General features: G+C 36.3%; 2 protein-coding genes across 3 annotated transcripts in view; both read left to right on the top strand.

The window, feature by feature from the left end:
* The window catches only part of PPP6C (protein phosphatase 6 catalytic subunit), a 26,605-nt gene extending 15,746 nt beyond the window's left edge, over positions 1–10,859 (top strand). The window contains exons 3-7 of the mRNA XM_006917960.3: positions 3,479–3,544; positions 4,526–4,667; positions 6,177–6,256; positions 6,436–6,645; positions 7,625–10,859. Coding sequence (XP_006918022.1) covers positions 3,479–3,544; positions 4,526–4,667; positions 6,177–6,256; positions 6,436–6,645; positions 7,625–7,873 — 747 coding nt within the window. The 3' untranslated portion in view covers positions 7,874–10,859. The remainder of the gene's footprint in view (positions 1–3,478; positions 3,545–4,525; positions 4,668–6,176; positions 6,257–6,435; positions 6,646–7,624) is intronic.
* A 2,923-nt stretch (positions 10,860–13,782) lies between these two features.
* Positions 13,783–14,227, top strand: part of SCAI (suppressor of cancer cell invasion) — a 113,073-nt gene continuing 112,628 nt past the window's right edge. For both annotated transcript variants that reach the window (XR_001517478.2, XM_006917959.3), the window contains exon 1: positions 13,783–13,955. Coding sequence is in view for 1 of the 2 variants with exons in the window: in XM_006917959.3 (XP_006918021.1) it covers positions 13,903–13,955 (53 nt within the window). In the remaining variant the exon portion in view is untranslated. The remainder of the gene's footprint in view (positions 13,956–14,227) is intronic.

The following is a 14,227-nucleotide window of genomic DNA, read 5'->3' as shown; positions in this document are numbered from 1 at the left end:
CATTGCTCCCCCACCCCCACCTCTGCCCAAAAGAACATTTTCAGTACATTCAAGGGTGTGCAATCTGCAGATAAAGAGGGCCAACTGTAGTACTGAGAAGCACTGCAACAGTGTAATCTAGTGAGGAGATGGTAGACTTCAGTGTCAGGCAGAGCTTGGTTCAAGTCCTGGCTTGGCTACATACCATCTGTTTAAGAAACCACTTCAGCTAGCTCACAAGTTCTTTAAGTGTGGCCTGTGGATCCTTGAGCGTCCTTCAAGTGGTACAAAATCAAGTGAGGGTAAAACTGTGGTGCCTCAGCACAAATCAAGGGAGCAGCACCAGACTATGCTGGTTGTCATTGTCTTCACCAGCATGCATGCACAGTAAAATAAAATGCCAGTATCACTTAAGAATATCCCTGATGAAGCAGCGTTATTAATTGTAACTCTCAACCCTGAGTAGATACTTTTGAATGTGATAAACTAGGAAGTATGCATAAAGCACATCTGCTGCCTACCAAAGAAAGATGGTTTGCTCAAGCAAAAGTGCTTGTACAGTTCTTTGCATCATGAGCTGAGTAGCCTCTTTTTTTTATGGAACGCTATTTTTACTTGAGAATGAATGACTAACTATGGGGTATTTGGCAACCATTTTTGCAAAAGCAAAGGAAAGGGAGCCTGTTACTTCAAAGAACACGATTGACAGTTATTGTTACCGATGCCAAAATTTGAGTTTTCAAATGAAAAATTGGAATTTTAGAAAATTTGAGTACACCACCATGAGGCTAACAGCTTCTGATATTTAAAGAGTTTTCTAATGACATGAATGGTAATGTTAATGTATTTATGAATATGAGTTTTTGATAATATATAATGAAATGCCATTTCCATTTTCCAAATGACCAGTGTGGTATCCACTCAATGTGTTAGACCAATTTACCTTAGTATGATAAGACCACTTGTCGAGTTTTGATATATTAAAAGAAGAATATGCACCATTATCTCTAAAGGTAATTAAAATACTCCTTCCTTTTGTAACACATACCTCTGTGAAAGCTGGATTTTCCTCCTATACTTTAATCATTCTATCCCAACAGCTTGAATGCAGAGGCAGGTTATGTGAGTCCAGCTGTGATGTATTTAGCCAGGCATTAAAGAGATTTATGAAACTATAAAACAGTGCCACTCTTCTCTTTGAATTTGTTTTGAGAAACGGTTTATTTTTCATTAAAAATGTGTATATATTACTATTTAATGAGTTATTTATTTTTAAAATGGATTTTAAAAAATGATCCATTTTAATGTGTAATGTGGTAAATACTGATTGATATAACCTACATAAACAAAAACTTTTCAGAGACTTCTAATTTTTAAGACTGAATGGGTTTTGAAACCAAAAAATTTAAAACAACTGAGTAAGCCAACTGTTTCCTTGCCTCTAATGATGAAATAAAATCCACTTCTCAGGATTGGCTTTGTTTTAAAATGAGAATATTTACAGAGCGTGATATGAAAAACATACAGTACATGGTAGATATTATTTGTGAAATGATGAGGTGGGCTTCCAGTAATGTAGGACAGGGTTAATTATCTGCACATGTTCTCAGTAAATGTTTATTATATTAAATAATTTTGGAAAAACTTCCAATATGGAGTAGGAACTATGTGTCCCCGAAGCAGAATTTTTGATTGTCTGTCAAATGTACATAGGGCAAATGGAAACTTATAATTTTTTTTTTTTAAGATGAGACAACCTTTGGTTGACCTCACAGATTGCAAGACCTTGCCAACTTACAATCCCTTATTTTTTATTTTTTACGCCTGCAGCACCTGGTCTTCCTAGGTGGTCTCTGAAACTTATAAATTTTTATTCAAGAACGTATTTCTATAAACATCAGTAGAAAAGTTTAAGTTCACTCTTCTGCCACATTTTTGTAAAAGCAACTGTTTTATAAAACTTTTTAGTGTTTCCTTCCTGACTTTGGGTGTATATGTGCTCAGTTTTTTACATAGTAAAATTATGTAGTTATAAGTATAGTTTTGTGTTCCATTCTTTTCCTAATCATTTTTCCATTTTGCTACAGTTTCCATTATAATCATTATTCATGACTGCATAAGGTCCAAGTCCTTGAGTTGATCATACTTTATTAAAATATTTCCTTATGTTAGTATGAAAGTTTTTTCTTTTGTTATTATAAATGATGTTGTAACACATTTTGTATATGTTTACATGGCATTTGATTTTTTTTTTTTGCCTTAGGGTATAGTAAAAGAAGTAGAATTACTAGACTAGAATAACACGCATATGTATGTATATGCATGTATATATACATGTGTGTGTATTAGATAGGTATTTCTTTTTTACTGTTCATACTGTGTGTATGTATATGTAAATATATAAAAAGTATAAGTGACATGATACACATGCAAACATCATGTATACATCTGTGATGTGGGAAATTGGAATTATACTCCTTTCAAAGGGAGAGACTACATAATAGAAATGGACAGCAAATATTTTGAAAAAATAATAGTTTACCACTTCAGTGAGACTGAACATTTGTTTCACTTATTTGCTAATTTTAAGAATATAGGAAAATTTTAAATTTTCTAAATTTGTTTTAACCTAAGCAAGTAATAACTCTAGATTTAAGAAACATTGTTATAAAGGGTAGTGCTTTATTTCAGAAGTTAACAATTAAATTTCAGTTTTGTTCACTGTGACTAAGATTCCTATACTGTTTTAAGTATTAGAAATTTAGTAGTAATTTTATTTTCAAGTGTAAAAGATAAATGATAAATTGTTGTAGTTAAAAGATAAATTGTTGTAGTTGGTACAGTATACTACAGTCAATTCTTTGAATCCAAAATTCTTTTTCAGAAAAACTGTGAAGTTTTCTTTATGAATTAAATGAGGTTAATCTAGTTGACTGAAGTTACCAAGTGTATAATTTGTCAGTTACCAATTTCCAGTTAAATAGAATATGGTGAAATATGCAATTCTTTATTGATTTTTAAAAAGACACTTCACAGCTGTGGAGCCTAAGGGTACACAGCTCCAGCAGTAGCGGGTAGGAAGGTTCTTCATGACATTATAAAGTGTCATATAAATTTATTCTTCAAAAAAACTCTTATCTACTTGTGTTTTTATCTTTTACCTCATTTTAGATGCTGAATATGGGGTGGGGTGGTTAGTTTAGCTTACTGACAAGCTTATTGACAAGTTAGGTAACTAGTAAATGATTTTAAATTCTCAAGTGAAAGTAAGTTGAGAGGGGCTACCTATAGCATTAATGATCCAAGCTTTACTATAATGCTTTTTTCAGGATTGGGTGGTGGGCACTTGGCAGTTTTGCTTATACTTCATTTCTTTGTATTAATGTAGATACTTGAAGTCTTCTGAATTAACTGCTTCTTTACATGTTTTGCTGTCAGTGTTATTATTTTACTCCTCCACAGGAATTTGTAATCAACATATATTGAATTTCTTTTATAGTTTTATGATCTTTGTGAGCTATTCAGAACCGGTGGTCAGGTTCCTGACACAAACTACATATTTATGGTATGTAAACACCATTGACACTGGTACTTATTTAAAATGGGAAGGATCTGTCTTATTACATGTAAATTACATAATTTGATTCTCATGTGATAATCACTATTTAAATATTTGAAAAAGTGATTCTGTACTTTTCTATATTTTGCTATGTCCTCTAGTTGAGAATTGCTTTAGTAAACTGCTGTATACATAAGACTGGGTTATAGCCCTCAGTAATAGTTGGGTAGAAAAAATAGCCTAAAACCACAGGTTAAGGCATAAATTGTTAATTTATTGTTTTATGAGACTTTTTTGAGTATTCATCTTTATCTGTTATTAAACTGTGGATTGGTGAATATACACACATACATATTTGCTATTAAGGTGCATATTTGCTTTTCTTTTGGAATGTAATGTTACTGTTGAACTTTTTCTGAATCCTTTGTCATGTTCCTTCTGAAAATTTCTGGGTTACTTTCCTATTATTCTTTAGCACTTTTCCAATTTGTCTAATATTAGTCCAAGTAAAACATTACTGGGAGGTTATACCTGTTGAGACAGGTATAATTATAGTATTTGCTTTTACAAAAAAAAAAAACTATTTTCTTCAAGTTGGCAGCTTTTCTGATACAGTTAAAATGTTTTTTGAAATTCATTAAACTTTTTTTGAGTCACACATTGACCTTTTAGAAATATCTGTTAGTGTAGGATATCTAGAGAATTGAAAAAATAATGGTGGATTTGCAGGCAATATCATTGAGAGAATTGCACTGCAGGGTCCCATAGGCCTCCTGGGTCACAGACTAGCACAGACACGTAGTAAAAACAGCTTATTTACTCCAACTTGAATTTTTTATTAAAACACAATTTCTAAATAATTCAGTATGTGTAACTCTTCATTTTTGTTATTTTGGGCTGTGTCTCTGAGTTTGTGCACTTTGATAAAAGTTTTTAAAAATATTATTGCTATCGTATTGTTTGTAACTATAAACTTTTACTTTACAGGGTGATTTTGTAGACAGAGGTTACTATAGTTTGGAGACCTTCACTTACCTTCTTGCACTAAAGGCTAAATGGCCTGATCGTATTACACTTTTGCGAGGAAATCATGAGAGTAGACAGATAACACAAGTGTATGGATTTTATGGTAAGATCTTCTATTTCTCTGATTCTGAACATTGTTTTACTTTCTTCTTTGGGAAGAAAAGCCACACAAGTCATACATTTGCTTTGTAATAAAATTAGAGAATACAGATAATCTTTTTCTACTTTCTCACCTTTTAATTCCCCCTCTTCCTCAAGTCTTACTACCATGGAGAGAGAACCATTCTTAACTTTTTGGTGTACATCTTTCTAGATCAGGGCCTCAAGGTATTGTTCTCAGTTTATCTCATTGGAATTATCTGGGGTGCTTATTAAAAATGAAGATTTCTGGATCCCCCTGCAGATCTTTTGGGGTGGGACCCTTGAATCTAATGAAGGTGAATGTCCTGCATACTCAAGTTTGATAATCTATTCTACATGTATGTATATATTTGTTCATATGTTGTATACATACACGTGTGCATGCACACACCATACTCATATGGGATCATACCTGCTTTTTTCATTTAGTATTATAACCTGCCTTTTTAATTCATTGATGTTATTTTTATAACTGCATTGTATTATACTGTATGGGTGTCCTATAATTCAGCAGTCCCCACTTTTTTGGCACCAGAGACTGGTGCTCCTATGAGAATCTAATGCCCAGTTATCTGAGGTGGAGCTGAGGTGGTGATGCCAGCGCTGGGGAGTGGCTGCAGACACAGATGAAGCTTCGCTTGCTCGCCCACCACTCAACTCTTGTTTTGTGACCTGGTTCCTAACAGGCCACGGACTGGTACTGGCTCTTGGCCTGGGGCTTGGGGACCCCTGCTAATTGATTTAACCAGTCCCTTTAACACTGGACGTTGGAGTTATTTCTAAGTTGCTGATACACATAGCTATACACATAGCTGAATGAATATCCTTTTACATATATATTCATATATATGATATACCAAAGATATATGTGTGTATATATATACACACATACATACATATATAAAAGGATGTATATATACACATATATATATAAAAGGATATATATGTGTACATATATATATATAAAATCTCTGTGCTTATTCCAGAGAATCCGAGGACCCTCAGGGATTAGAAACAAAACTCAGCATTCAAAGCAAAATATCTGCTTCTATAAAACTTTTATATGGTCAAAAGTTTTAAAAAAAGAGGTTAAGAAGTTCTTTGAAGGAGATAGACAGCAGAACTATTGAGATTTTTAAAAATTAATTATTTCAGTATTTTAATTGAAGAAATGATTTAAAATATTCCCCCCTTTACTTTCCCCTCCCCCCTCCCATTGAGATTATTAATATGAATTTTCCTTGAGCAAAATTAAGGCAGATATTGAGAAATTTAAAAATATTAATTTCATAACCCTTTAGTTTTAGATTTTATATTTTGCATTATCTTTTGTCATTATAAAGATAAGCTGAACCCTCTTACTCTCTTACTAGTTTAAGCTGAATTTCTGTTGTACCACAATTGGATGTAATCTTTTTTTATGGGCAGATTCAGAACTTCGTGAATGAGAGCTCTTTCATTTCTTTTCTAGATGAGTGCCAAACCAAATATGGTAATGCTAATGCCTGGAGATATTGTACCAAAGTTTTCGACATGCTCACAGTAGCAGCTGTAAGTTGATATAAATCTTTTTTAAACCTCAAGTATTTTCTTGCCAATAACACTCTGCATGTTTTTATCTAATTGCTGTTTCAGTTATATTGATATCATTAGCATTCATTGATGAATTTAAATGTGACTGGGTTTATTATTATATGTCTGTTCAGCTCTTTGTTATCCTTTTTTGCTAGTTAATAGATGAGCAGATTTTGTGTGTTCATGGTGGTTTATCTCCTGATATCAAAACACTGGATCAAATTCGAACCATTGAACGGAATCAGGAAATTCCTCATAAAGGAGCATTTTGTGATCTGGTTTGGTCAGATCCTGAAGATGTGGATACTTGGGCTATCAGTCCCCGAGGAGCAGGCTGGCTTTTTGGCGCAAAGGTCACAAATGAGGTAAAGCCAACGTTTTCAGAAAAGTGGTTTGTGGTTGCTAATGGACTACATAAAGAAATATGGTGGCTGTAGATAACAAAATTCTAGTCTAGTTTATTCAAACTGTGGTGGCTGTGGATGTCAAATTTCTCATCTAGTTTATCATCTTTTATTACTCAATGGTTTGATGAGATGACATAATGAAAGCACCTCCTTCAGCATCTCCTTGGTAATATGTATAAAATGTTCCTTTTCTTTCAAATATTGCAGATAAGTAATGAGATAGCAAGGGCAAGATAGGCAACTTTTAAAAAACAAAAATATTTTTAATATATATTTTTAGTTGCAGTACAGTTGACGTATGACATTGTATTAGTTTTAGATATACAACATAATGAATTATATATATATATTGTGAATAGGCAACTTTTTGAGGTTCAGCTATTTTTAGTTACACACACACACACACACTCTCTCTCTCTCTCTCTCTCTCTCTCTCTCTCTCTCTCTCTTATATTGGGAAGTAATCCAGCACGGAGTCAGAGAGTTCAGTTCAGTATAACTTACGTAAATTATTTATCCTGACTGAATCTCTGTTTACTTAAATTTCAAAAGAAGGATAATAAATCTCTCAGAAATTTTGAAAGACTCATACTAAACCCTCAGTAAATGATAGATATTGATAGCAAAATGTTTATTATTAAATCTTAAAAAGCTTTGTTTTCATATCTGATAGTACTTGTAAAATGCTTTTCTTCCAGAAACTTCTAATTTTGTGGCTATATAACTCTTTTATATAGATTTCTATAGACTCAGGCCGAAGTGTCTCTATTTGCCTATAACTTATTGAAATTACTTGGGGTAACTGTAGAATGGGTTTATAATCACGAGAACTGTATTTAGTAACAGGATTTGTATTTAAATGTTTATTTTCTTATATATGGAGGTTGATTTTTTAAAAAACATGCTGGATACTTAACAAAACCTTTCTAAATTACAGTTTGTTCATATCAACAACTTAAAACTCATCTGCAGAGCACACCAACTAGTGCACGAAGGCTATAAGTTTATGTTTGATGAGAAGCTGGTAACAGTGTGGTCTGCGCCTAATTACTGCTATCGTTGTGGAAATATTGCTTCAATCATGGTCTTCAAAGACGTAAATACAAGAGAACCAAAGTTATTCCGGGCAGTTCCAGATTCAGAACGTGTTATTCCTCCCAGAACGACGACGCCGTATTTCCTTTGAGGCCTTCGCCCATCCTGCTGACCCATTTTTCTGCCCTCTTCTTACCCCAACTTTCGTGTATTACCCCATACAATATACTTTTTATTGAGCACTTTGCTGCTGAAATGCTGCCTCTTGCCTTTTTTTTTTTTAATTTTAAATTATCTAAATTTATTGTTTGTTATGGTGTCTATAGCAATGTTTTTCTATCAGTTTTCTCCCCCATCCCTTCCCACCTTGGACTCATCTGAGAAGACTTGAGAAATGTCTTAATATTCATACTGCTGCATGTAGCTCTTGCTTATTTACTGGTCTGGGGGAAACAAGATGTGTTTCCTTTTTTTAAAAAGCCAATTGACAGAACAGACTACACTGAAATACTCCTTTTGTATCATTCAGCCTTTTGTTTTAGTTTGGTAAGTTTTAAGAAATTTCAGCAGCAAAGTTGTTATTCAGTGGGCATGATGGACTGCAAATGCCTCGAGTTATGTATACTTGTCCCAGCTGTAAACTTCATTGTCCTTTGTTGGATGATATTTTAAATGGATATAAAATAAATTGGTCTAAAGGGCTGCCCTCCTTGTTGTGTTTTTAAATTTTAGTTAAAAACTGCTACAACTTATGACTTTGTACATTAAGATAATTGTATTGATCTTTTTTCAGATTCCTTGTATTTTTTAATAAAGTAATCTTAAATAAAACCCAGACAGGTTAAAGTGTTAGAAATTTTAAGCAGCTTACATTGTTAGTTTAAAGTTATTCTTTTCTTTTTTCTTAGAGTTCTTGACCCTTTGGTTATTGAGTTTAAAACTTCAACTGAAATTCAGTACTATTTATTTTTTAAAAAAATCACTAAACTGTGCCTAAAGAACATAACTGCCATATTAATGTTTTGGTTTATATCCTCTATAGTAATAGAAAAACATTTAATACTTGTAATGCTGATGTGTTCATTTGACACCAGTTGAGTAGAATGTGATCAATCCAGTTTACAATCTATCACGAATATCATTAAGTAAAATCTATGTACTTTTCAATAGGAATCATTCTCTTGCTGTAACACTTGACCTTAACTTTTAAGAAAGTGTTCATTTTTTAACTGCAACTGGAAAGGTTGAAAAGTCAGGACTCTTGTATTTGTGAACTGTAATCTGAAGCAGGTTTTAAAAAATGTAGAAAGAAACAAATTGTCCTTTTTTGTAAAGGTCTGTGATACCATGTTTTGGCTTTGTGTAAGTAATTTAAATATCCAAAGGGTTGTGATGATCAATTCTTGATATGCAATGTCCACTTAATAAGGACAGGTGTTCCAATATCTCTTATGACTATGGTCACAAATGATGTTGGAACTTACCATTTTGTGAAATAGTTGGTATCCCTTTACCACCACAATTAAGTTTTGTCTTTTTAGGAATCTTTGTGAAGCCAGCTGATTAATAAAGCACTTTAGCATCTGTTCAGGTAGTTTTGAAAACCAACTTCTCCCCTTCAGGATAAGAACTCCAGGTAACCTAAAAATGCAATAAAAATCTTTATAGTCTACACTTCTTGGCACATAATTTTTCATCAGGGTTTTCTTTTATTAAATGAGCACAATACTGTTTTGATTTCTTTTTCCTAACCACCCAGCTACTCGTATCGTTTTTAATTGTATAGCTATATGAAAGAAGTGGCTAAGACATTTGCTGCACACACTTGAACTGTTGGGTCAGTAGCTTTGTGTCACTGCCCTGACCCCAGTGTAATTCAGGGGGAAAGGTATTAATCTTGCAGGGATATGTAGCTATGTATTTTACTAATTGTGAAACACTGGAAATTAATGATGCAGACAACTTGGTATGGTCTTTGAACAGCTCTCTGCAGTATTTTTTTGTTACCATAAATTGTATTTAAGTGCTTGCTCTTAAGTTGTACCAATAAAACTGATAACCCCCAGCCCTCTCCATTTGACACTCCCCAGCTTAGATCGATGTAGTTATTTTAGTTATCCCTGTAATGTGACTTTTATTTTTAAGTCATGGTGTATTGCATTTGTTTGTCACTAGTTGGGCATGTGCCAATAATATTCTGTCCATTCCTTAACTCCCATCTCTGTTCTGCCTGATTTTTTTCTCTGAAACTGAATGATGGCTTTTTGCATGAAAAAAAAAAATAGTTTTTACTATTAGACATGTAAAGGGAAGAGAGAGTGAATGTGTTGGACTTTGTAAGCCTAAAAGGAATATTCGGATTCCTCTACTAAATAAGGGCTATGTACTATACAGAGTAATCATGTGGTGGAGGATACTTGCAAGTTATAGGTTTGTAGGCAGGAGGCTCTGTTACTCCCTGTGTCTAGGCTGAATGTAAAATCCCTTATGTTGTATTAATGGGGGTAATAACTATTTTTATTTGCATATGATATGCTTGGTTTCTAATAAAGTGTCCTAGGCTCTAGTGAGAACTGTCTATTTTTAATTGCCAATCACTCCCTTTCCTTTTTTGCTTAATATGCTCTTGGCTAGCTTTTTATAGTTCATGCTTTTTCCTGAAAAATCTCACCACTTTCAATGTGTTCGTTTGGGTGTGATCCTAAAAAGCCTGGATCGAGAGCACATCTAATATGCGACCTGCATCAGCTCCTACTGCATCTGGATATCTAGAACTGTTGGAAGATTTTGACATCTTAAACCCTGGATTTTGCTTTTGAAATAAGGTTTGAAATATTGTTGACAGCATTAAGATTTGTGTATTTTTGCTTTGTAAGCCCAGCACCAGGTTTTGGAAGATGCCTGTATTATGAAAGCAAATCTAAACTCTTTCTGAGCCTCTTTCATTGTGAGAAATAGAATTGCTTTCCTTCAGCCTCCAAAAATTGTGTATCTGGAGTCGAAGAGATTTAACAGCAAGAATCCAGATTTTTAAATGTAATTGTTTTTTAAATGCTAATGTTTGTAAAGCACCTTCAGTTCTTTGGATGCAAGGTGCTATATTCTCTCAGTGTAAATTAATAAAAATATTATAGGAAGTTTGTCAGAAAATTTTATGTAATACATAGTCTGTAGTATGTCCCAACAATAAGTTAGCATTATATATAACACATTTTAAATTAAAAAAATGCTTATTCCTTCACTTGGTTGCTTGACTAGTAAACAGAAGTGAAACTTTTTCTTCTGCATTTGACTGAACTAAGTGTTCAGTTCTTTAAAGGCAATATCCACTGTTACATCTTGGATCCGGTGCCCAGAACCATGCTTCATGAGATTGTCACAACTCTTTCAATTGTGTACTTACAATGTGCAGTCGTGCTAAGAAAATATACAGTAGTAAAACACCAAAAAGCATTTGGAAAGTCTCCTGCCATGAGACCAAACACAGTAGTTGCTTGGGGAAGGTTGGTTCCTCGTTCCTCTCATTAGTTTTCTACTTCCTTGTCAATCAGTTGATGAATATGTGCCTTTTTTACCCTCATGAGGGTACGCTTATGCTGGCTTGGATCATTCAGATGTTTTCTTAATTCAAAAATGCATGAAATTTATGAAGATTATTTTTGCATGTGTCAGCAAAAATACTTATTACATAAGTATATGCCACTTAACCCCTGGGCACCCATGTTTTCAACACTCTGCTTTTGTATGTAAATGGGAGTAGGATAGAAAGGAGTGTATGGAGGCATTATGGAATAGTGGAAAGAATACAGGCTTTGGGATCAGATCTAGGTAAAAACCCCGGCTGTGCCAGCAGTAATAGCATCTAACCTGTATTGAGCACACTTAAGTAAATGCTATCCGTGCCCTATCTTGTGGTACCCTTACTATGTCTCTATGACTCCATTACCCGTTTTTTTCCTTCAGTCAAGAAAACAGACTTAAAGAGGGTAGTGACTTGCCCACGGTTGCACAGGAGGACTTGAATTCGAACCCCTGTAGGGCATACCAGAGTAAGTCTTAAGCTCCCTTAAGCAATTTTGAACAGTAGTGGTTGTTGTAGCGTGTGACCCTGAGCTAGCTGGATTCTCTGAATCTTGAAATTTTGTGTCTAAAATAAGAGACTGCCATACAGGCTTGATAACGATTAAAAAATAGCACTCATGAAGCACCCAGTCCTTGGCCCAAAGCTACTATTTATTGAGTACTTACTAAGATACACCATTTGCCCAAATTCAATGTAGTTGGGAAGAATAACCCAAGGCAATATGGAATTGCTGACATAGCTTATGTAAGACAAATTTGGAGAAGACATGTTTGATGTAGAATGAAGCAATTGGGGAAGGCTTAACTGAAAATATGAATTAAATGTGAACTAGGTTGATGGGATGTGCATTTCTTATATAGTAAAAGCACAGCCACAGAGGTTACTAGAACTTGGACATGACTCAGATACAACTTGAGGGTACTTCTTGAGAAGGCATAAGAAATGACTAGCCTCAGCTCTACTAATATCTTCCATGTATCAGAGAGGCATTGAAAGACCTTGAAACCAGACAGAAAATTTTAATCCATATTTTAAGAAACATAACGAGTGCTATTTCAAGATTAGACTCCTAGTGAGTTGACGATCCGGAAGTACTGCTACCCCACCTCTTCTGATCTTGTCTGAGATTATTCTGGGGTTCTTTACCCTTTCTGGCATGTTGATAATACAGGTGGATACTGTTGGTTGGGATTGAAGTGGTTTGTGGTTCTGTGATTTGGGGATTACATAAAATATTAATTTAGGAAAGCAACAGATTTTTGACATTTTTGTCATAGCCATTTAAAAAATCCCTTCATAATTTACCATCGTTTCATACAACGAAGGTCATTTTTAACATCAGAGATGTAGAAAAAGCCATCTTTGCATAAAGGCAGCCATAAAATTGGTTTTGTGAAACACTAGTATCCTCATTTTTGCCATTTGTGAAGATTAGTGAGAGATTTATCTCCAACCTGTTAGTGTCACATTATTAACGTATAAAAATACGTTCTAATAAAATGGAAGTAGCTTAAGAGAAAGTTTTATGCCTCCTCCCAGCTTCGAATAGATGCCAAGGATCTACCAAACAAAAAGTGTAACACAAGGAATCGAGAGGCTGAAGGAATAATTTTGTAATATGTTTATGAGCTATGTCATTTTCAAGGACCGCCTCGTTAAAGTAGAAGTGGAAAGGTAACTGTGTTTCTGTGCTGGTAGTCTGTCAATAACCAAAATGCAGTGAAATTCATTTTAATTGATTAACTGGCGTAGAACTTAACAATCATCTGCAGTATCCCAGGACGATTAGCATACACTCAGGGATCAGTTCTATTCAGGCCCTTCAAAGTGGAACGCACTGCTTTTAGTTATGGCATCAATTGTTCTCAGTGTTGTTTTTTCCTTCGTGGCAATTAAACATATCTCTTGCTTTCTTGGAAGCCTGTGCCCAAGCGGGCCTTTTCTGCAGAGTATTGAATATCTAAACCACGCTTTATTCTGGTAGATTGTTAAGAGTTTTCTGGCTATATCCTCTATGAAGGATATCTGTGAGCTGTGTGAGCATGTCATTCAGCGTTAAGTAAATAGGGACTGAGTACGAGGTGGTTCCAAAGGAAGCTCATTTTGGAGAGTTGCTGTTGCACCTGCCGGAGGAGTTTGGGAAATTGCAGTGCTTGGCTTTTGGTCCTGACGTGGTGCAGTGTTGGGGGCGCCAGCAGGTGTGTGGGATGCGGGACGCAGAGCTAGCAGAACCTGCCGGCAGGTGTCGGGCGCCGAAGTTGCAGTTTCTACTTTCGAGCACACGGGGGCGCTTAGGTTTCCCTTGCCTTGCTAGCAGTCTCTAAGGCACCTCTGCCGCCACCTGCAGTCTCAACCAAACTCTAGGTGACGGGATTTGACAGCTCGAGCGTCCAATCGATCACCAGACTTTCGGCCTCACTACGACTCTAGCCAATGGGAGCGGAGGAAAGGCGCGGAGAAGGCGGGCCCGGCGGCAAGCCTGGCAGAGGCGCGAGGCCCTTCTCCCGCCTCTCCGCCTACTCCAGCCTCCGCCGCCTCAGCTTCCCGAGCGAGCCCTGCGGCCGCCGGAGCAGCTCCCGCGGCGGAGCAGGAGCCGGATGGTCAGAGGAGCCCGGCAGCCCCAGCAGCCGCGGAGTCGCCTTGCCCCTAGGTAGGGCGGGGGCAGGGTGGAGGTCGGGGTCGGGTTGGGGATGGGGCGCGCGAGCGGGCCCACCAGGGGCAGCGGCTTGGGGCCGTGAAGCATTGGGGGCGCAGAGACTGGAGGGGCAGGCAGTTCAGGTGGGAGGGATTCGGGGGCTGCCTAGGGGTCGGGGAGCGGGCTGGGCGGCGATCGCATCCTCGAGGCCGGAGGGGCATGAGAGGGAATGGGCGCGGAGGGGCGAGGCTGGGGGCGCTGGGCCGGGAGGGGCAGGGCGCGCGCGC

The sequence above is a fragment of the Pteropus alecto genome, unplaced genomic scaffold (genome assembly GCF_000325575.1).
Source record: "Pteropus alecto unplaced genomic scaffold, ASM32557v1 scaffold67, whole genome shotgun sequence".
Classification (NCBI taxonomy): Eukaryota; Metazoa; Chordata; class Mammalia; order Chiroptera; family Pteropodidae; genus Pteropus; species Pteropus alecto.
This window is presented reverse-complemented; position numbering and strand designations above follow the sequence as displayed.